We start from the raw sequence: 23,759 nt of genomic DNA, 5'->3' as shown, positions 1-23,759 counted from the left end.
CCTCATCTTTTATGTTATGATTTTATTGTATTGCATAGTACAACTCATTGGTTCTTCAGCAATTAATGTTTCCCTTTATCTTCCAATATTGTTCATAATATCCACAGAAACAATAGGAAGTAGTTCATTCTTAAACAACAGCCTTATAAAACTAAAAAAAGTATCGCATTGTGCTCTGAATTACAATCTACAATTTGTATATCTTTAAATCATAATAAAATACATCTACGCGATTTATGTATTTTTCAATCATAATAAAATACGTCTACGATTTGTCTATTTTTAAATCACAGTAAAACACATGTGCAATTTAAACGCGCTAAAATCATAATAAAATACATCTACGATTTCAATGCTTTTAAATCATAATAAAATACACCTACAATTGTTACACATGAAAATCATAATATCTGAACACTGAAACGCAGGGTAAATAAAAAATGGCGGCGACCGCAAGCGAATACGCGTCTTTAATAAAGAAAATGGCGGGCCGACGCCTGCGCCGGGACTCTCACCCTGGCAACATACGGCCAAAACAAACGGTGCAACCACTCTGTTCACAGCCGCAACGATAAAAACAACGATAAAAACAGCTTCGAAAGAATATTAGTGCGATCTACAAAACTCGAGACAACAAAATAAACCGCTCGCCCGAAAGTTTCCAGGTAACAGCGTTTCATACGTTAAATCCGCCCAAGATCTAATCGCCCTCGGCAAATTAGCCGAGATACCGTCTATTGTTATTCCTGGCAAGAGCTTAGCATCCACGGTCTCTGAAAAGCCTAAGAAAAATGATGTCATCGCGGAGACAGCTACACCGTTGACTCACGGATGCTATTCGAGAGTCATGGCGCCATCGGTGTCAGGTGCGGATCAAAGTTAGGTTAAACACCGCGCTGCCAAAAACATTCTCGACGTCGTCGCACACCGAATCATTGTCATCGCAAACGCGTCGGGTTTCACGGAAGCAAATCAATTCACGGTAGAAAGTACCCGATAAGAGGTCGGAGAGGCAGCGTGTCGAAGGATCCGGTCGATGCGATATCCGTGAGCGTCTGCCATCTAGCGGCTGGAATCGTACTTATCTCGAACAGGGCACGGCAATGTGTCTGGCTATCGACGACAGTGCAGGTTGACGTACCGGCTTCGGCGTCACGTTTACTGGAATTTCTGACGTCCACCAGACTTCCCAGACCTGTGCAAGGTCGCGCGGTGTGCCGCGCCAGCCGGAGACGGTGTTGTTCCCGAGGAGGATGCTGTTTTAATTGTACCTGCGGCGCGGTCGACACCTGTCAGGATGGACGAGGAGGCTATGTGGAGAGGCTTCTACCAGAAGATCGTCGAGGAGCAGGAGTCCAAGGAGAAAGAGAATCAAGAGAAGACGGAGCACGAGACAAGGTAGAGAGAGAGAGAGGCCTCCCAGCCGGCAATCGGACACACTCTAGCATTGTGGCTTGCTACTACCTTGCACTTAACTCTCGCTATTTGTGCCTAATTTAATCCATCTTCTAATTCAGCGGCAGTGATGCGCTCGGGTAACTCTGCCGCAACGTGTGTTGTGCTTTCGGGCCCGGTCTACGCGGAGCCTGGATCGGACGGGACCTGTTTAACGTGCTCTTGAATTGTGACGCGAACTGCGCCGAATCGGCAGATCTTTCGCCTAGAGGTTTACGGATTTAGGTTAACCGAGAAAATCGAAGGAAGGAAGAAAATCGAAAGAATTAATTTTGTACTTGAAGGTGTGATCGAATCCTTTAGAAAGAATTGAATGAACTTTGTAGGTACTTGAGACGATTTTGTTAAAAAATTTTGTTAATGTGCTCTTGAATTGTCGCTAACTGCGCCGAATCGGCAGATCTTTCGCCTAGAGATTTACGGATTTATGTTAACCGAGAAAATCGAAAGAAGGAGGAAAATCGAAAGAATTTGACAAAATGAGAATATCGAATTAATTTTGTACTTGAAGGTGATCAAATCCTTTAGAAAAAATCGAATCAACTTTGCAGGTACTTGAGACGATTTTGTTAAAAGAAACAAAAACGAAACAAGCGATTTAGCTTCAAATCTATGCGAAATACAAGATTTAGCTTCAAATCCATTCGAAATACAAGATTTAGCTTCAAATCCGTGCGAAAAAACGATTTTGCTTCAAATTCATGAGAAACAAATGATTTAGCTTCAAATTCATGCAAAACGAACTATTTAGCTACAAATTTGAGCAAAATACAAGATTTAGCTACAAATTCGTGCAAAATACCAGATTTAACTACAAATTCGTGCAAAATACACGATTTAGCTTCAAATCTATGCGAAATACAAGATTTAGCTTCAAATTCATCCGACAGAAACGATTTAGCTTCAAATCCATGCGAAACAAACGATTTCTGTAAGATATTTTGTTCGATTTCGACGAATGTTAATAAAACGCAGATGTTTTTGTGCAGATTACAAATATTTCTTCTATCAACAATTTCAATAGGTAACGATTAGTCCGTGGATCTTTAAAATTAAAATTGACGGTACTAATTGGAGAAAGTAGGAGATATAGATACAAATGTCTCTCTTTCTTTAATCGTTTGAATAGATTGAAGATAATGTATCGATATCTCTAATTCTTTGAATGCTTTTACTGTTTTGCGTTTGACCTACTAATTTGTTTGTCGGAAATGCTTAAAATGCACAGTCTGGTAACAATAGTTTGAAACTTTTGTAATATCGTTACAGTGTTGTATTTTATTTAGTTATAGGTACATTAAATTCCTAGACGAAAAAATAAATAAATGTAAAGATAATATGATATATATAATAATAAAAAAATATAATTAATAATTATTATATATATAATAATAATAATTAATAATAATTATATAATACATATAATAATATATATAAATAATAATAAAAAAACAGTAAAAATAGATGAAATAGCGAAAAAAAGAAAGCAGTAAAAACAACGTTGGTAACAAACACGTTAATAGTTTCTCTTACAGTGAGTGGTTTCTCTAACAGCCAACTTTGCAGACTCTCATGTGATCGAGACGGAAACATATCTTTGACATTCAAATTTCTAGAAACCATGTTAACGCAATGACTCACTCGTTACTAATGCACAATGTCAGCGATGGAATTTAACAGCTGATTTCACGGAATATTTGTATACAAGGAATGTCACTTAAAATTGTACGCTCAGGAATTCAGCGGATTTTCACTGTATAAAACGTGACAATTGTAGGAAATGACTAAAACGCATACATAGACACGTAGATGAATGCTTCTGCATTTAATATATAACAACAGTAGAAAAAACTTCCAATAATTATTAATAAATTAAATAAAATTTGTCGTTATGTACAGAACTAACTATGTCCGTAAAAATCGCACAGTATATATTTTCAACAGAGAAAATAGAGAGTTTGAATAGAAATTTGAATTTAACATATAAAGCTTATGTTAATATTTTGTAGGATATCCACGCACATTTTCAACACATTTTCGTTATAGGTATTAAAAAAACGATAGATTTTAAAACGTTATTTTATTATTGTATTATATTTATTATATTATTATATTTCTTATTTTATATTTTTTGGTCGTCCTAAATAATAGCAAAATTTAAAAAAAGCATTTTGGTCATCGTCTGGTAGACTGATCCCGTTATCGTCTAAAAACAAAATTCAAGTCACTCAGTCAAGTTTTAAAAAAGTTATCGCGTCTTAAAATTTGGTGAGCAACAGTGCGTTTGGAGAAGTTCGCCTTATCTTCCTCGTAGAAGTGAACAGGTTTATTCGCCGACAAACTTTCCCAAGAATTTTCGCAATGCGCGGATTCCTAACTTTCGAATTCCCGCCTAAGAAAGATGTCTCGTGCTTCGGCCAGTTTCTTGGACCAATCGCGTTTAATGTGCCACACGCGGCCGCGTGCTCGTGCTATTAATAAACTCAGACTAATGAACGACTTGGAACATCCGAGTTCAATTTTGTCTCCCGAGTTCGATGTTTAGATGGTTGTTCTCGATGGGTGTCCGTCTTGCGGTCCCATCCTTAGCTTCGTGTTTGGTTCGAATCGATGAAAAATTCATGATTTTTCCATTATTTTGAATATACAACCTGTAGATACAATCGTAGCAGTTAATGAATAAAACTGTTCTAAAGTACTGTACAAAGTTCCAAATTACAATAAATTTAAAGATTATAAACATAATATGCATGTATATCCGTAATTCTTGCATTGTTTGGTAGATATCTGCATATAAAATTGTAACGATCAGACCTGCTTCCTTTTTTTTATACCTTTTGAAACGGAATAATTTAGGCCGGAATAATAATCCCAAAGAGATATTGGTGAAGATGTTAATTTTTTAAAATTGTTTCCAAAAATTGCGGTCGGTTGGGGCGATAAACAAATGATAAAAACGGTGCTTTTTCAACTTTTTAACCCGAGCCTGAATTAATATGCATATTGTAAAATTTCATCGGCGTTGTTATAACTTGATTAAAGAATGCAAAAATTGCAGTTTATCGCAGCTCTCGACCGATAGCCGCAAGAAATTACGAGATACTGCAATCTTCGATTGTTTGTACCTTATAACACCGTTTTTAATGTGCGTATAAATTACCGTAATATTATTAAAACATTAATATGCGTATAATTACGTATTATTATTACAGATCTTCGAAAAGCATTCTTCAAATCTTCGTTACGAACTCCGATTAAAATGTCGAGGAAAAACCGTGATTTGGTATATCAATGTCATATCGGTATATGAAATCGAACAATCTAAAAAACGATAACTGTGCTGCAGTTTAGAATAAAACTGTTTGAAAAGTATAAGTGCGATGTACAAGATCAAGTACGCCTAATTATTGTTGCCCAGCAAGTTAATCTCGTGACTCACGTTCGTGCAAACAGCATCGATGCGCTTCTGCACGACGCTGATTTATTTCCAAGAAATAAAGCGAAGTAACGCCGCAACTAATTCCCCTAATTAACTCGTATCTCTAAAACGGTTCGCAGGCCATTATTATATGTACAAAGCCATTATTATTGCTCGTAGCAGCCCGCCGATTCGATACATCGCGATCGCATTGTCCACGTTGGCAAGTGCGGAAAACGACGATGAAACCAACAACAGTATTGTTAGCGGCGAACGCCTATAAATAAATTCGAGTCAAGAATTACTAATCAAATGATGTCACGTGATTGTCGAACGATTTAGGAAACGCGGGGAAGATCGCGTCGCGTGCTATCCAGCGTCCGAATCGTGCAAACGAGTAAGCGGCATTCCTGCCGGCGACCATAAATGGGAAAGAAGCAGCGAACGTGATCGCCGTGTTGATGAGTTTCATTTATGTCTCAGCTGGAGCCGTCATTTACGACCTGCCGGATAATAATAATCGTTCGGAGATTCTTTTAATTGGCCCAAAAACACGCAGTTCAATATTGGAATCTCAGCGACGAACGAGCCGCTTCTGTCTGCGATTGATAACGATTGAAACACACGAGCAATAATAATATTGCGAATTGTAAACAATCGTTAGTAACACGTTGTACGCGTTCTTGTTTCGAGCTGTTATATTTTTCCTTCGCGCTGGTGCAAACAACGTTATTAGATATGACTCAAAAAATTAATTTTTCCGTTCGATTGGCCGATCAAGGAAAACGTTTAGCTTACGCGGTGTACGCGCGCAGTTACCATTTCAGCGCTTCCGCCGAAAATTGCAAAATCACTCGCGCCGAAACAGGATGTCTAATTATTGCCGCTGTCTATAATTATTATCAGATCGCAGCGGTTATTTTTGTAACATTATTTCCCAACGCTACGAAGCGATCCGACTCGCTTAATTAGACGCCGTCGCGTCAGCCCATGGATTCCCACAAGAATCCCCGATCGATCTGTTTCTCCAGCTTCCGACAGTTAACCTTAATTGCTGATGAATGCCGGTGACGTTTCAGTGGAACTCGTTCTGCGTGATAATTTTCCCATGGGTCAGCAGCGAAGTAGCATCGGACGTCGGGCGTCGGACGTCATCAGAGCGAGTCGGAATTTCCTTGTCTCGCATGACCATGCGTGATGTCGATAAGAAAACGGAGAGTAGCTTAGGTCACAAACGCGTAGGTGAATGCCCCATAGGATGGGGGAATTACGTTCGTGAATGGGAGTGACCGGATCAGGAGTGGTGCCGTTAGGACCTTTAATAAAGTAGAGCACGTTTTAGCTTTTGTCTTCATTAGAATCAGTTGTGCTTCTGTGTAATCATTTAAACGTGGGACAACTTACCATCTGGAATATACCAAACGGTCGAAAGTGAGAACGTCATCGCTGGGAATTTAGAAAATAGTATGGAATATTTAATTTCTTCGTTTGTAAAATATTAATCAGATTTCGCACAATTTACTTTCTCAATGAAACGCGAAACGATCGAAAGTGAACGTCATTGTCATTATTAGGAATTTTGAGAAAATAAAGAATATTTAATTTTTTCATTTATTAGTATCGATAGATTTGGCAGGATTTATGTTTTTAATCAACAAAATGAGTAAAAGTGGAGGTATCGTTTTTGAGAATTTTTGAGAGACTGAAGCATATTTAATTGTTAATGTTTAGTAATGTTAACTGTAATCGTTAGATCTTTCACAATTTAATTTCTGAACGAACGAAATGATTAAAATTGATAGTATCGTGATTGAGAATTTAAGAATTAAACATGGAATATTTAGCTGTCCGCACTTATTAATTTGTCAATCATCAGATTTAGCACAATTTACTTTTCGATTGCGCCAAGCGATTAAAAATGGAAGTGTCCGAGAATTTCAAGAATGAAAAGAATACGTATTTTTTAAACTGTAATAGTTAAACACAGTTATCGCAAGTTGGCAAAATAAAAACGTACGTTATTGTTCCATAAGTCGCTTCATTAAAACTGAGACAATTTCTCGAGTCATTGCAATCTTACTTTAATAGAAAAGTGCAGAATCGCGCAGAGTTAAAACGAGTAGCAATTTAATACGCGGAGCAATTAATTAATACCATAAATTTTTAAAAAGATGCAGTTTTAAAATCTACATCATGATGATGATTACATTGTGACGGTGTTTCAGTTACAGAGGCTGTTCGCATTGCAGAATATTATGTGCTTGCACGAAGTTTGTTTAAGGTGTGTATTTACAGATATCGCGCTGCGTCTAAGCAGAGTAAATTCTCCGTAATTGACGCTCAGATCGTCTATTTTTGTGCACAACCTGAGCGTCAATTAGGGAGAATTTACCGTAATAATTTTTACGTTACGTAACAATCGTCAACATATTGTGACCTTCAATTAGTATCCAATCTGAACATCGTGCGAGACTGTCGAACGGTATTCGTTAATAATTAATACGATTCTATTTCTGCATTGTTTCTAAGTTGTATAACGATCATCGCCATATCTTGGAACCTTCAATTTGTATTCAATCCGAACATCGGACGAAACATTTTGAAACAGTGTTCCGTCTATAATTATAGTTCGATAGTTCTATAATTATATTAGTTCGATTCTATTTGCGGATTGTTTCTAAGCTGTCGAAAAACCATTAACATCTTGAAACATTCAAAGTGTATTCAAGCTGAACTTCGTGCGAGACTATGAAACAGTGTTCGTCAATTATTAGAACGATTTTAATTATGGATTATCTCTAAATCGTGTAATGATTATCGACATATTAGAAGCTTCAATTTGTTCTCGATCTGAATTTTGTACGAGACTGTGACACGCTATTCGTCAATAATTAGTACGATTCTATTTCTGGATTGTTTTCAAATTATATAACAATCGTCAACGTCTTGAAACATTCGATCTAACATATTCAATCTGAACTTTGTGCGAAACTATGAAACAGTATTCGTCGATATAATAAATTCTCCCTAATCGATGCTCAACTTATACACAAAAATGGACAATTTGGGGAGTGGAGATATTATTATATTATATTATATTATATTATTATAATTATAAAAATGAGTCGCAAGGCTCGAATATAATGTAATAATAATATAATATATTATATATATAATATTATATTATATTATTATAATTATAAAAACGAGTCGCAAGGCTCGAATATAATGTAATAATAATATAATATTATATATATAATATAATATATAATATAATATAAGAAAAAAGTGATATCTCAATCCTAACAGAGAGTGTATGGCAATCATTATTGCGGTAGATTTCGAGTCATAATATATTATATTATTATATTATTATATATAATATATTATATAGTATAATAATATATTATATAATATATTATATAATATATAATATAGTATAATATATTATATTATTATTACATTATATTCGAGCCTTGCGACTCGTTTTTATAATTATCGATTGTCAATAACTATGAAAACGAGCCTCAAGGCTCGAATAATCGCGTCTCCTCTCCCGAAATTGTCCATTTTTGTGCGCAATCCGAGCGTCGATTAGGGAGAATTTACTGTACGTGCAAATTGTTCAAACGCATGGATTAATATAAAGCGGATTAAGTCGGTTCCGAGACCGTTTTGAAATGAGCTACGACTACCGAAGGTCATTCACGGCTTACATCACTGTAGACCTTGTGCCTTATGCTCGCAAGACAACACTCCAGTTTCAGATACCGTGCGATCCAAATGTGCAGATAAACAGCCGCGAATTTTCAGTTTCTCTGAATTGATACTCATTATATAATCGACTAGCTGGCAATGTTTGCGTCCATGAGCGCGATAAGGCTGTTTTAACCGGCGCGTAACCGGAGATAATGAACGGTAAATTGGAGTTTTGGTCGACTCGGCGCTCGAACCGCCAATTTTGGTTCCGCCTGTAGGCGATACTTTCACGAACCTAAACGCGAGGCCTCCTAAAAGAGATGACTCGAAATCTACCGCAATAATGATTGCCACACACTCTCTGTTAGGATTGAGATATCACTTTTTTCTTATTTTTTTTTCATTAACAATTAATATTGAAAATTGCTGGTTGGGCTTTGATAAAAATATTTTCGACGGAAATTGAGCAGTAGCATGAACTTTCGGTCAGATCTAAGTAGACTACGTCGATAATTGTTTACTTGTCACTTAATCGTTGTCGATGTTTAATTAATGATTGTATAATAAGTAAATAATATAAGTAAATTTGCAATAAGTAAATCGCATATTTCTATGCAGTACCGAAGCTTTTTGCGTCACTTGCAAGATATACTTGTTAAGCCTTAATTATCTTGAACGATCCTTCTACCTCGAGTTTCGCGTGTCTAATTTTTTCCTCCGAACAAGCTAGAAAATCTTTTATGTAATTTTTCACACTTTAAACTTTGCGTACTACTGACGGTGATCGTCACGCAAGATTACCTAGCAAAAAAAAGGGACGATCGAGAGAACGTGTTCGATGAGACGATGGTTTGTTGCGTACGCGATTGAAATGCGTCTCGATGAATCACGTCTTCTGCGAGTTAATAATATAACAGGTCAGGTAGAAGAAATAAAAGAAGCGAATCGGGTAAAAAGGAACAGATTGAGAGTTAATTTCCTTCGACGTGCGGTTCTAGAAACGAATAAAAAGAAAAGTTTGACGAGAGATGCTTCGAAGGAATTGCGTTCTGTAAATGTCAAAATTTTAGGGATAAACGGTAGTATTTATTTATTTCTTTTTTATTGGATTTGGTGACTATAAAATTTCTTCTCCTATTGTCGCATTGATGCATTTCCTCGATCGATTTCAGCAATTATCCAGGTTGCTTGGCATCCAGGAAATATTGAGGAAATCCTCGCTGCATCTCAATGATGCATGAATCATCGATGTCAACTGTTCTTTACGATCTCCCAGACAAAGCAAACGTTAATAATTAATAAACCGGAGGCCTTAATACTAATAGCTTCAAGGAAGCCTAACGAAATTATCGTGAACAATTTATATTTCCGTAAAACCATAATATCGTCTATGAAACGATTTTCCTCAATCGAAAACTTACTATCTATAGCAATAACTGAAATATCTAAGATCGTTTGTCCTACTTGAGATATTATCAATTTTCAAAGAAAGTGATAATATACTACACTTCGGGTAAATTTTTAACGTAATTTTTATTTATTTAATATTACAATCGAGGCTTTCTTTTTATAAGTTCTTGCAAAATACTTCTATAAATGTACGCAAATGAAAACGAATTAAATTTCGCAAGTCTATACGATTTTATTGAAGAAAAAGGAATTTTTAAGGAAACAGATGGGACAAAATTATAGCATGTTTAATTAAAAATTATGTATAACAATATATCAATCCGTTATTGATGATATTGCTTTTTTCTTGAACAAATGTACAACACTAGATAATATTACGGACTCTATTTAATTAGATTCCAAGGTTGATGATCGCAATTGGCGACCTTCAGAGTAATTGGAATGTGCAGATTAACGAATAAAATTCTACAATGCCGAACAGAGGCTGTAAAATTATTCGAATAATAATGCGACTAATTAGAATAAAATATTTGACGAGAAATTATTCATCAGATAACTATCTTAGTTAAATATATGCATCTTTTATATTAGAGAGAGGGAGAGAGAGAGAGAGAGAGAGACAGTATCATCAACAATAAATACATATTTAATTCAGCTTTTAACATAAAATATGTAAAAACATAAGGTGTGCTATATTTTTGTCCCAGAGCGTATCTTCAATTGCTTCTTCAATTCATTACTTTGATTCGTCTTTTTATTAGCGACAACTGAAGCCATCTCAAGCTCTGAAAAGAAGCGGTGATTAAATTTTAATGATCGGTGCAAAAATTGCAGTATCATCTCAAATTCTGCGGAACCTACGTAGCCTTTTCATATCGCATCGTGGAGGTAAAACAAGTGATTAGGATGATCGACCAATTTAGATTCATATCAGTTGACAAATGTGGGAAAGTCCTGGCTCTAACTACGGTAAAACTCGTTATTCATACCTTCCTACCTCCTACTTCCTTCGTTCCTCTGGTCTCAAGACACTGCGGTGGTTGAGCAGTTCACCGGCACGCATGCTTCAACAAAGACGGTTTTTTAAAACGGTCTGCTTTCAGTGAATATTATTCTATTCAGTGAGTGAAGAGATCCGGAAAATCGTCGAGCACAGTGCACAACAATTTCCGAATTTAAACTTGGTCCAAATTTGTTACAACTGTACAAATTTTTATTATTTCACTGGAATACTTAAACATGAAACAAAAGCGTTTTCATAGTTTTAACTAAAGTTTTCCCATAGTTTTACTCGGCCACCATAATAATACAACTTCATCCGAAGATCGCGATGACAGTGCAAGAACAATTCGAAATTTTCGGTGCGAGTCAGTTTCTTTTATTCGTGCAAAGTGTACTGTATAGACGATTTTTTCAACGACCCCGATACAGTGACTTTTTATAAGCGCTTCGACACACAAAAAGCGAACGCCTATTGAGACGGGAAATGATCGAATAATTGATCAAGGCCGTTGTTACAGCATGATGGAATTTTATAGAACAGTGAACATTGTTTCGCGATCCACTTGCCAATAGTCGCAGCTTATTGTATCGCACGAGCAGCCCACAATTTATTAAACAAATAGCGTTCGATCACCGTGAAAGAGAGCCAAGTTCGCCGACAGCCATTGTGAAATCACGTGTTGTGTTCTTCTTTTTTCCCGAAAGGAATAAGGACCGAAAAATGGCGCACTTCGCGAAGCTGGACGAGCAGCATCCGTATTTCGCGATTGCGGCGGCCCGAATGTCGCAAAAGCCGGAAACGAAAGAGGTGACTGTCGCGAGATTCTATTGGAAATTCGCAGCGTTCAACTTCATTAATAAAAGGTGTGAACCCGTTGTCCATCGTTCCGTAAGTGGCTGCCACCACGTTGCGTAGTGCGTAGTGCAGAGCTTTCTTTTTGATACACACGTTACGAACCATAATTTCATGTCGTAGTATGCAATGTATTCGTCGATGTGAGCTGCCGGTATTGATTTAGACAAATTCCTGACACAAACTTTTATATGCACTTTTCTTGGCGCAGAAACTTCTGCAGTAATTCGTGGTGGATACAGAAAGTTCTCCCTAATTGGCGCTCGAATTGTGCACGAAAATGGACAATTTATATCATAGTTGGTATATGAATAGTATTTGTATATATTTGTGCAATTTGAGCGCCGATTAGGGAAAATTGACTGTAATGGTCGATTTATCTTTTACTTCTTCATTTCTAGATCCCAATCGTTGGACTGTGATTTTTATGCAATTACTGCGATTCGCATAACCTAGAACTCGATGTGACGAGAAAATTCGTATGGTTTACGAAGTAAAAAATGAAATAAATATTGGATCGTTCAGAAAGTTGTTCTCTTAATGTTTAGAGTAGAAGAAGAAAAAGACTTTCTGTCATTTCTCTGACAGCTTTGAAATCGTAGAAGCCCTGCTTTTTATTGACAAAATACTGATTCGAGTGCTCTTTTAACACTCTCACGAAACGAAATTTTTTTCTTTTTAAAAAAAGGAAACAGCTTCTTGAACGACCGATAGTTCTTTTTTAAATTATTAAATGAAATGATATTTGCAGAATCTGAAATTCTGAAAAAATTCTACAGTTCCCTGTTGTTTAAAATTCGATATGGTATATACATTTATTTCACTTTATCCGAATAAATAGAATTCTTAGTAATACAATAAAAATTACGCGTCTCTCTGAATTGATATGAGAATGAGTTTGCATTGAAATCTGCAGTCTAGTGATAATTTTCATATGTAGTTACGTCCTGGTTCCTCTGAGTCACTTCAGAGTTACCTAACCCAATGGTAAATGGAGCAATTCAATATGTTTGAATACGTCAATAGAAAATCAAACATGTCTTCGTCGGAACCCGCGAATCCGAATGTTTATCTAGAATGTAAATGATGATATGTTATTTGTGTATTATTTTTGTATTATGCATTTTCGTCTTGCACAAACAACATCGATATCCAAAGTCTATACAGTAATTTCTCCCTAATACGATTATTATTATATATATTATTAATTTCTGCCTTATACGAGCCTCGCGGCTCGTTTCCATAGTCACCGATTGTCAACAAAAATGTATAAAAACGAGACGCAATTTTTGTGCGCAATCTGAGCGCGAATTAGGGAGAATTTACTGTACAATAGAACATTGTTTTAGCATTCGGACGAAAAGCAAAACTTCGGACAGTAATTATTTTAATTATTTATTTCACCAGCCACGAATAATCACGATCAATTGTAACAACGATGTTACGCAGACGGTGTTAGAACGAACGCATGACCGAGTCGGTCATCGTGCAATCAATGCTCTGAATTAGCGCGCGTTCTTAGCGCAATTAACGAAAAGCAGCCGCTGCCGCGAAACGCAAGAAACACGCGACCGCAATAACGTTAAATTAACGTGACATTGAAGCTTGCATATTCCCGAGAACAGAACGCCACTATAACATCGCGGCAACGTAACTAGAATCTCCATTGTCAGTGTCATGTCGGCTGAGACGGCGTCCTTATGTTGGCGAACACCTTGTATACTTGAAGAACATCGATTCCGCTTTGCTGCTGGCTTTTAATTAGCGAAACCTTCGCCTGAGAGTCTTTAACTCGGCAGCGCACGCGTGGAGGGCCAGTGGGCCACCACAATTAGGGAGCCATATTTTCTCCTTGTATTTATATTTCATTAATTATATTCTACTATCGTATTATATACTAATTTTAACGAAGAGATAAAATATATACAGAGTGTCCCGTAGCATGTGGGATCCACTTCGGGAATAGATTCTACACATGAAAATAATAAAAAAAAAGTTCATATAGAAATACGCGTTATTTGACTTTGTTTTCGAGATATGACGAGTGTATGTTGGTATAACTATTTCGAAAGATGTTCGTGAATCAATTATGCTTATCTCACTGTTTACAGATGGAGGTTAGTATAAAGCTTCCATGAAATTCGAATATTTCCTGCACAAATGGAAAGATTATGACAGTCAACGATAAAACGTTTCCAGGCTTGCCAGGGGCTCATTTGGAACATTTGTTGTGGATAAACCATAACTCGAAAAGAAGGTCGATGTATTTTTGTATGAACTTTTTTTATTGCTTTCATGTGTAGAATTTATTTCTGAAGTGGTTCCACGTGCTATACGAGACACTCCGTATATGTAGACAGATATTCGTACATATATTATTATATATTTATATATATATATATATATATATTATTATATATATTATTATATATATTATTATATACATTATATACATTATTATAATTATTATATATTATCATATATATGTATCAGAAATTCACGCGTGCACTGCCGGGTTAAATTAATTCAGCTAATGTTATCTGCAAAATGATTTAACCTCTAGGTTTTGAAAACACTGTTGCTTCTGTCGAATCGACGATAAAAAGACGAGCGCTTGCGAAGCTCTTCTGGTCTAGAGGGTTATTTTTGTACTTTCTTAAGGAATCTCTTTCATTAAATCAATGGATTGTATGGTTCTACGGTTTCCTACATATATTTGGCAATGTTTCAAAAATACAAGATACTGCTTTCATGAAAAAATAGTGATTATTATTAGCTAGGTATCCTCATATGAACGTCCTTACATTTTTTTGGGAAGACGTTATATGTATAAGGGTATAATAATCATATAATATATAATCCTATAATAATCAGAATTTCTGCATGATAAAATTATCTAGCACTTTTGAAACATTGCCAAATATATACATACAAAATCATAAAACCACACAATCCACTGATTTAATGAAACAGATTCTCTAAAAAATTAAAGAAAACAACCCTCTAGATCAGAAGATCCAGATAAGTTCAGCTTACGAGTTCTAAAAAGCTTTGTCCACGTCCTATTTTTCTATTCGTTTCTAAATGTAAACAGTGAAATTGTGACTAATTGTGGAGTGATTAACAATCGACTAACAGCTTAAACTTTTTGTCAAAATGTCTCTGGATAACTGTAGTCTTACGGTGGTTAAACTTCACTCGACAGAATTCAGGAGTCCGATGGCGGATTTTTCGAAAATCTCGGCACTTTGCTGGCCGAGAAGGTGCGAGCACAGGAACAGGTCGAAGGTCCTCTGCCGAAAAAGAACGTCGAGGTCTTGGAGGGGTCACAGGAAGAGGAGGACGTTCTGAGCGAAGAGGGTAGCATCGAGGAGCCTGTGGATGCTCTTCTGGATACTGACAGCGACAGAGACGAAAATGAACATGCTATCAACTTTTTGGCTGACTCTATGGGCTGGAATGTGAGTACTCAACACACCGTTTTATTGATCATAGTTTTAACATTTTTGTATTTGTTTTAACTGTTTCTATCTTCATTCTTATGGCTTTGATATTTGCTCAGTCTGACTACTTTGAAGAAGGTACACATTTTTAGCGAATTTCCATAAACAAACTCTATGTATGAATTTTAGGAATTGAAAGATATTATTATTTATTTTATATTATATTATATTAATATTAATTATATTATATATTAATATTATTATATTATTATATTATATTATTATTATATATTAATATTATTATATTAATATTAATTATATTATATATTAATATTATTATATAATATATATATAATATAATATATATAATAATAATATTATTATATATTAATTATATTATATTAATAATATTATATTATATTATTATATATATATTTACGATACAATAAAATATTGTACACGTGCATAGCTTAATATAGAAATTGCTGCATCGCGAAAGCGTTTTAAGGATATTTATTATGTATTTCAAATACGTTTGGATAATTAAGAATTTTTGTAGCAAAAGACCAAGTATTTTGGTAACATAGAATCGAAAATTTTAACAACAGAGAATTCTTCCGCCGCGAGCTCGTCCCGTGCAAATTAAAATAGCGACACGTCAGCATGCTTCGCCAAAAAATCCGTTCCACGTCCTGATCTACAAAGATCGACGAATTTACGAGCGTGTCTGCGGATTTTTCCCCCGTGTACCGGCCGATAGATCATAAATTCTCGGATTTATTCGCTCGGGCAACGCGTTAACCGGCGTGCTAAATTTTAACTGTCGAGTGGTTTCTTTTCTTAGACGCCGGCGAAACGGGCATGATCGCCGTTTACCATTCGAAATAACAATGATCCCTGGGAACGAACGAATGGACCGTTTAACCGCGTCATTGACACGTGAAATGGCGACTTTAAATACTTTGATAAGCCTGGCGCGCGCGCATCTTGCGCGCGGATAAGGGCTGGTCTGTTCGCCGCGAGAGATCACTGTGCTGGACGCTTCGACCGAGGGTTATGGGAAACATATGGGAAGAAGCGTGGGAAAATATGTCGATCATGAAAAGTTACGAATTTCATAGTTTTCATATGTTATGGTCGCTGAACTTCTGATCTGTGTGCATTCATTGCATGTGCAGGATTTAAAAGTACAGAAAAATATTAATGTTATCGTAAACTACATTTCTACAGTGACATATTATTGTTATTATTATTATTTGATTCATGCTGGATAAAGTATTCCAATTGACAGGAGAAATTTCTCTGAAACTTAATACGAAAGGAAAATTACTGAATATCAGTGAACTGCGGATTTTCGTATATTTACGACAAAAATTAGTAGATTAAGTGCAAAATAGCACAAAATTGAACATTAATATTATTATTTATTACTGTCAACTTATTAAAAGTATTCAGGAATGAAATGACTGTCTATGTAGTTGTTGTATCTTGCATTTTGCATAAAAATTCGCAATCCATTTATTAGTTGAATTATAATTGTTGAATAATTTAAAATTATATAAGAGAGTACAGTTATGTAATATAAATTACTTTTCAACGAATTCATTCAGTTTTGTAAAGTATTAAAGAAGGGTGTGCAATATTATTTATATTTAGCAGCTCTGGAAAAAAATAATAAATATACACTTCACATTTAATATTTTACAAGCTTAAGAAACATATTAATTACAAAACTGATTAATAAAATATACCTTCAGTATTCAAAGTTTGCACCTTCATCTTTTATACATTTTCGAAGCCTTTTTCGAAAATTGTAATCTCGTTCCACGTATCTTAAAAAGCTAGTTTTAATTCAACAATTAATGGAAGATCTTCTACTTTCAATAGTTATTTTAATCCTTTTCTCTTTACCGGTAGTCGTAACAATAATTATAACCCGTTCATTGTCGCTTTCCATTTTCAAGCAGAGGAAATGAATGAATGTAAAAAAATATAGAAAGAATTCGAGAAACAAAATAGATTTGGACAATGAACATTTGTGAGAAAAAGAAAGAAGCGCTTTTAACGAAGGGAAATAATTGGATTGGACATCGATCATTTCTCCATCAATTTTTGCAACACCATCAAATATTCCATAACTCCGATGCGAATTGTCTCATTTTTTATTGACTTTCTCCCTCGTCTGAGCGATAGCTACGCATCAGTGGCCATGGTCAATATCGATCCAGCAAAGGCGCCATTTCCAGCCTACATTTCTCAGTCAGATGTCGTGTTACAACCCCTGTTCGACATGTAACAGTGGCATCGAGACCTTCTGAGCACTCTGCCAGATCCTCGATTATGTTCCCGTTTCATTGTTGAGAACAATGCAGCCGGGTAAACATGATGGTAGACGGTTCTCCCTGGGCCTCGACGATAAATATGTGAGTTCAGCAACAAATTCCAACCTACTTCGCAGTAATTCGGAATCTACGAGCTACTTGCATTGTATCGCAATCAGCGATGAAAGAACGGTTATGAAGTGACATTAAACGCGATTTATGTTATCGGTTCCTGCGGGCTCGCGTGTTTGCGATTTTCCGCATAATAGCTGCGTTTGAGCTTCCCGACCTTGAATGCGTCTAGTATATTTCACATCCTTCTTGATGATCCGAGGATAATTTTCACGTATCCGATTTTACGGCCAAGCCAATCTTCTCCTCAATCGTTTGAGAGGATGGCTGATTGTGGTCTGTAATTAACGTTTAAACAGCTTATGTTGCAACGTTGCTAAAAGACAGGGTTCGTGTTGTATAAAGACACCATCATTCACATTATTATATGTTGTTCCTCTCGGTTCGTCTGAAATAAGATTCTGCTATTCTGATATCAGAATTCAAGCATTAATAGACACGTAGACGTACAATAAAATTTGCATACGCTTGTAGAAAAATGATCGAGAAATATGCTAGTCATCGTTTCTGCGGGAAATATACAATATTTTACATGATCCTGATTACTTCGTTGTATAATCGTTTTATATCCACCAACATTTTTCGATCTTGCGTCGACGATATTCTGAAGTTTTTAACGATTTGATGGTGATTAACGAATTGAAGTATCTTTTTATTCAATTAAATTGAAATTGTAAAGCAATGTTGTATATCGTCAATTTTCTTCTCGTTCAAGTCCTACTTGAATACAATAAAATTTCCTTACGTTCGAGATCGAATTCTCTTTAAATTCAAGTCTCAATTGTCTGTAAATTCAACTCCTAATTTTGCTTTAGATTGAAGTCTCAATTTGCTTTAAGTTGAACTGTCAATTTTCTACAAGTTCAAGTATCAAATTTCTATGAGTCTAATATTCCATAATTTCAAGCTCTAAGATCCAATTTTCTTTAGAATCAAGTCGCAATTTTCTTCAAGTTCGAATCCAAAATGTCTTGAAGTTCAAGTCTCAATTTTGTTGAACCATTTACAGTCCTATATAAGCGCAGATTCGTCATTGATCTTTCCACCAACTTACACATTATATTCATAAATATACTGCAGTAATACACACCAATAAATAAAATAAATAATAAAAGAAAATATAAATCTACTGCCTCAAGAACAACGTACTACAATAAACTAAAGAATTTCTTTCCGAATTGATGCAATAAATTGAAACCAATGTAACAATATCCTCAAAGTCTTCCGAGTCTCTTCGGTGTATTATGTTTCACCTAATCAATTCTGTTAAAAATGCAACAAATTCGCGGTCTCCTCATACATCATTCCGCAATTAGAAGCCATGCAAGATCAACTGCAATATTTCTCAATTCCGTGAAACAGCTTGTAAAGTCACGTAAGGAAAATACACGATCGAATTACATAACGTTACAGCGAAGTCCCGAAAAGAAAATCGGGACAAACGGTCCGCATCGCAAAAAGGTCGAAGTTCAAGTTCGAGTTTTCTGAAGGTTCAAGCTCGAGCGGTTCCTTTCGACGCCGAAAAAAAAACAACAAAAAACGTAGCTGGGCACGTGAGCAGTTCAATTATGTCACCGATACCGCGACACACGCGTCGCACGCTCGCGGGGTGTTATCCTCGTAGGCTCAATCGAGCAGTTAAAGTCAATCTGAAACGCGATTCTGGCTTGTGTCGGTGTGCCCGTCGATGTAAACCGTCGCACCACCACGCGGACCCTATCGTCGACGTACGACGACTCTGATCCGTCGGGTCCATCTATTCCTAGCAGTGTGGTTCTCGACTTCGTCAAGTTCTTGTCGCGGCGTCTTCGCGCGATAATTATCCTGCCCGTGTCCTTCCGTCGCTCCTGGGAGCCCCGCGGCCGGTCTCCACCCGCGCGGTGCGAACACCCATGCAAATGACTTGAGACGCGCCGCGACGCACACCATGTAACACGAAATTACGGTCCCGTGATCGAGAATCGATGGGAGGTATCGTGGAGTGGACACTGCTGGCCATTCGAACGAAAGAGTTCGGCAGGACGGTCTTCGCAGAGTTTAGGGGATGATTTTGCCTAGATGATGTAAATCGGTCTCGAGAGTGATATTTGAGCATTGTTTTGAGGATAATTGAGAGGGATTGGACGCTGGTGGACTGTGTTAAATTGGTGAGTGATTTAATGCGATGGTTTTAGGGTCTTCCGGTGTAGGGGAATTTTTTGGGAGCTCAGGTTTCTCTTGGATACTGGAAGGCGGGCAATTGGTTACGGAATAACGGAGACGCAAAAATATATGAATCTTGCCGAGGAGAAACTGGGTTGGGCAATCTTCTTCTGTTCTGTATCTGTAACTGGCAGACTGTCAGCGACATAGTTTCATGGTGGTGTGATACATCACCATCCCTTGATAGCGACTATTTCATTGAGGAACCGGATGCGTTTATTGGAATTCCATGTTGGGCTATATCAGTGTCAAATATTTCGTTGCAACTTTTCGAACACCCGTTTAATATAAAATAGAGTTCCTTTGTTCTTAAATAATCCGATATAAATACTGCAGGACCTAGCTTAGTCCATCTAGTTGCTATATTTTGGAACACAGTTTAATAAAATATTTACTCAGAATTAAAAATGTCCCTTTCTCCTCAAATAATCCAATATAAATACTGCAGGACCTAGCTTAGTCCATCTAGTTGCTATATTTTGGAACACAGTTTAATAAAATATTTACTCAGAATTAAAAATGTCCCTTTCTCCTCAAATAATCCAATATAAATACTGCAGGACCTAGCTTACTCCATCTAACTGCTATATTTTGGATCACAGTTCAATAAAATATTTACTCAAAGTTAAAGATGTTCCTTTCTCCTCAAATAATCCAACATAAGTATTACAGGACCTAGCTTAATCCATCTAGTTGCTATATTTTGGAACACAGTTCAATAAAATATTTACTCACTTACTTACTAAATGTTCCTTTCTCCTTAAATAATCCAACATAAATATTACAGAACTAGTTCTGTCCATTTAGTTGCTTTAGTTAGTTGGATCACAATTCAATAAAATATTTACTCCAGATTAAAAATGTTCCTTTCTCCTTAAGTAATCCAATATAAATACTGCAGGACCTAGCTTAGTCCATCTAACTGCTATATTTTGGATCACAGTTCAATAAAATATTTATTCAGAATTAAAAATATTCTTTTCTCCTTAAATAATCCAATCTAAATACTGCAGGACCTAGCTTAGTCCACTTAGTTGCTATATTTTGGATCACAGTTCAATAAAATATTTACTCAAAATTAAAATTGTCCCTTTCTCCTCAAATAATTCAACATAAACATTGTAGGACCTAGTTTTGTCCATCTAGCTGCTATATTCTAGCTGCTACTCAGAATTAAAAATGTTCTTTTCTCCTTAAATAATTCAATATGAATACTGCAGGACTTAGCTTTGTCCAGTTAGTTGTTATATTTTGAAACACAGCCCAATAAAATATTAACTCAAAATTAAGAATATCCCTTTCTCTTTAAATAATCTAACATAAATATTGCAAGATCCAGCTTAGTCCACCTATTTGCTACCTCCTGAAACACAGCCCAATAAAATATTAACTCAAAATTAAGAATATCCCTTTCTCTTTAAATAATCTAACATAAATATTGCAAGATCCAGCTTAGTCCACCTATTTGCTACCTCCTGAAACACAGCCCAATAAAATATTAACTCAAAATTAAGAATATCCCTTTCTCTTTAAATAATCTAACATAAATATTGCAAGATCCAGCTTAGTCCACCTATTTGCTACCTCCTGAAACACAGCCCAATAAAATATTAACTCAAAATTAAGAATATCCCTTTCTCTTTAAATAATCTAACATAAATATTGCAAGATCCAGCTTAGTCCACCTATTTGCTACCTCCTGAAACACAGCCCGATAAAATATTTACTCAAAAAATTCAGAACATACCTTTCTCCTTGAATAATCCAGCATGAATAACGCGCGACTTAATAGTTTTGTTTGCCTAATCGCTACCTCTCGTACCACCTCTCGCGCGTCGGCGAGAAAAAAAGGCGAGCTCGCGGTAGCCAGGGCGGGAAAAAGCTGGCGATTCCAAATGAATTCGTTCCCGGCGTAAAATAGATCTGTTTAACGAGTGGGCGGTCGCGAGCGACAAAACTTGCATAATATCACGGGAAATTGGGCACACTCGGCGAAGGCCGGAACGCGTGTACAGGCCGCGCGCATGATTCTTGCCGAATCCGAACAGCCGTAACTCGCGTCGGCCGTGGCAGGAATCATTTAGGCTGCCTTGTGTACACGTTGGCCGTCGTCTACGCGCGACTTGTCGGTCAATGAGCTAATTGTCGGTATATCAATTTTCATTGGGCGCAATTGCGCGAGCATACGAACGCATTGTGGTTGCACTTGCCCCGTGGGTCGCCTCAAACAGGATACGGCATAGTTTCCCTTTGTGCAGATTCATTGTCTTCTTTCACGGTTTCCATTGGTCCCCCAGTTAACCGGCCGGCCAATGCCGTGTCCCGTCGTTTCTCGATATTTAAATCGTCCCCCGGGACCGTCTCGAAATTTTATGCATTATTTAATTGATGCATTATTCTCTTATTAGCCGACCGAGCTCGGGACCGGCCGCGGTCGTCGCTCAGGAGGGCTGACACGGTACTTTCGTCTTCTGTGTTTTCTGCCTATCCGTGACCCGTGTTCCTTGATTTCTCTTGTTCTCGTCTACAACAAACGCTGCGCGATTAGTGCTAATTATTTGAAAATTGACTTTTAATTGTGGACAGCTGATCTAGGGTTTCAGACTTTGAGAACCGATACGTGGATTTCTTACGCGGATGTTGAAAATAATTTTGTTATTGGTTCAATCTTTTTATTATTATCTTTTTATTGTATTTGCTTTTCTCAGCTGTTTGTCTCTAATTGATATTATTTTTAGGATATACACATTGAAATGGAAATTTTTATCAGTATTTTCTGTAACTTTATTGTTATTATTGTTATTGGTAGCTAAGTTGTATTATGTATTGTAGCATTTTACCAATTATTTTGGCATTTGTATGTTCATTAATTTTGACGCATTCATTATTATCTCTTTATCATTCTTCTGTTCATGAACAATATTACAATGTTCCTAGTGATTCTCGTTGGACCGTAGTTTTTGCTACATTTTTTATGTATACAGGTCGATTCAAAAGAGTGTAATACATCAAATGCAAGTTCCAGTAAACAATCAAGAAACAAGTTTGTAATAAAATGTTGCAACGTGTTGGCACAGAACGTGTTACAACGTGTTCGTAACAATTCAATGCAAGAATCTGTCAGACATGCGTACCACCATCTAACATCTATACATCTGTCCACCATTTTGCTAGCTGAAACGACGACGCAAACGCACAGTTTCGCAATCAGTGATTTTTGTCTCGGAAACAAAAATTCGCGAACTCTACAAACTTTTCCAGGAAGTACGGTCGTCGTGGAAACACAATTGCCGAGTTACTCCACTTGAATATCCGTCCTTCGGTCGACGATTAGGAGGTCAATGCTGTTCGGGATGCTGTGCGAGATGCGTACAAATAAATGGAATCCCATTGTCAGAGTCAATTGGTTTTGGCAGCCGCTATGGCCCAGTTTTCGCGTTTCCCAGTGACTCGTTGATCAATGCCCACTCCCAATCAATTTCTGGCTCCGTTTGCACAAAAATTTCTGTCTGCGCCGACAGTTTGTTGCCATTTTCTTCGACGGTCCAATTTCGCTACGATTTTCTCCGTGCGTCTATTTTCATCACGATTTTCTTCGCACACTCTATTCCGAGTTCCTCTGTACATCTATTTCTGTCTTGGTCTTCTTTGTACACCTAATTATTACTATCATCACTGCAGATCTTTGTGCAAAATGGAAATTCTGCGCCGCGATTGCAACAATCAGAAGCTCAATGCAAGCTAATTTATATGTTTGATGCAGTAATTTCTTCCTAATTCGCGTTCAGACTGCGCACAAAAATGGACAATTTGGGAAGAGGAGA

General features: G+C 36.6%; 1 protein-coding gene and 1 long non-coding RNA gene across 16 annotated transcripts in view; one reads left to right on the top strand and one right to left on the bottom strand.

Annotated features, from left to right (window-relative positions):
* Window positions 1-23,759, top strand: part of stac (C2 and C2B_Munc13-like domain-containing protein staccato) — a 55,421-nt gene that overhangs the window by 14,531 nt on the left and 17,131 nt on the right. For 4 of the 14 annotated variants that reach the window (XM_076526107.1, XM_076526093.1, XM_076526092.1 and 1 more), the window contains exon 2: window positions 15,043-15,298. In XM_076526107.1, the coding sequence (XP_076382222.1) occupies window positions 15,043-15,298 (256 nt within the window). Of the gene's footprint in view, window positions 1-550; window positions 1,399-7,113; window positions 7,155-11,689; window positions 11,849-15,042; window positions 15,299-17,588; window positions 17,704-19,501; window positions 19,881-23,759 lie in introns of those variants that run through there. The other 10 variants (XM_076526104.1, XM_076526103.1, XM_076526101.1 and 7 more) reach the window with 8 other exon arrangements.
* On the bottom strand, window positions 10,611-11,693 carry LOC143260496 (uncharacterized). 2 transcript variants are annotated; one of them, XR_013034722.1, is made up of 2 exons: window positions 10,844-11,693; window positions 10,611-10,767 (listed from the first exon to the last, which is right to left on the bottom strand). It is a non-coding gene; the product is annotated as an uncharacterized LOC143260496 (long non-coding RNA). The 2 variants fall into 2 exon arrangements; XR_013034723.1 differs by having other exon boundaries at window positions 10,972-11,693.

Source organism: Megalopta genalis, chromosome 13 (genome assembly GCF_051020955.1).
Source record: "Megalopta genalis isolate 19385.01 chromosome 13, iyMegGena1_principal, whole genome shotgun sequence".
Lineage (NCBI taxonomy): Eukaryota > Metazoa > Arthropoda > Insecta > Hymenoptera > Halictidae > Megalopta > Megalopta genalis.
This window is presented reverse-complemented; position numbering and strand designations above follow the sequence as displayed.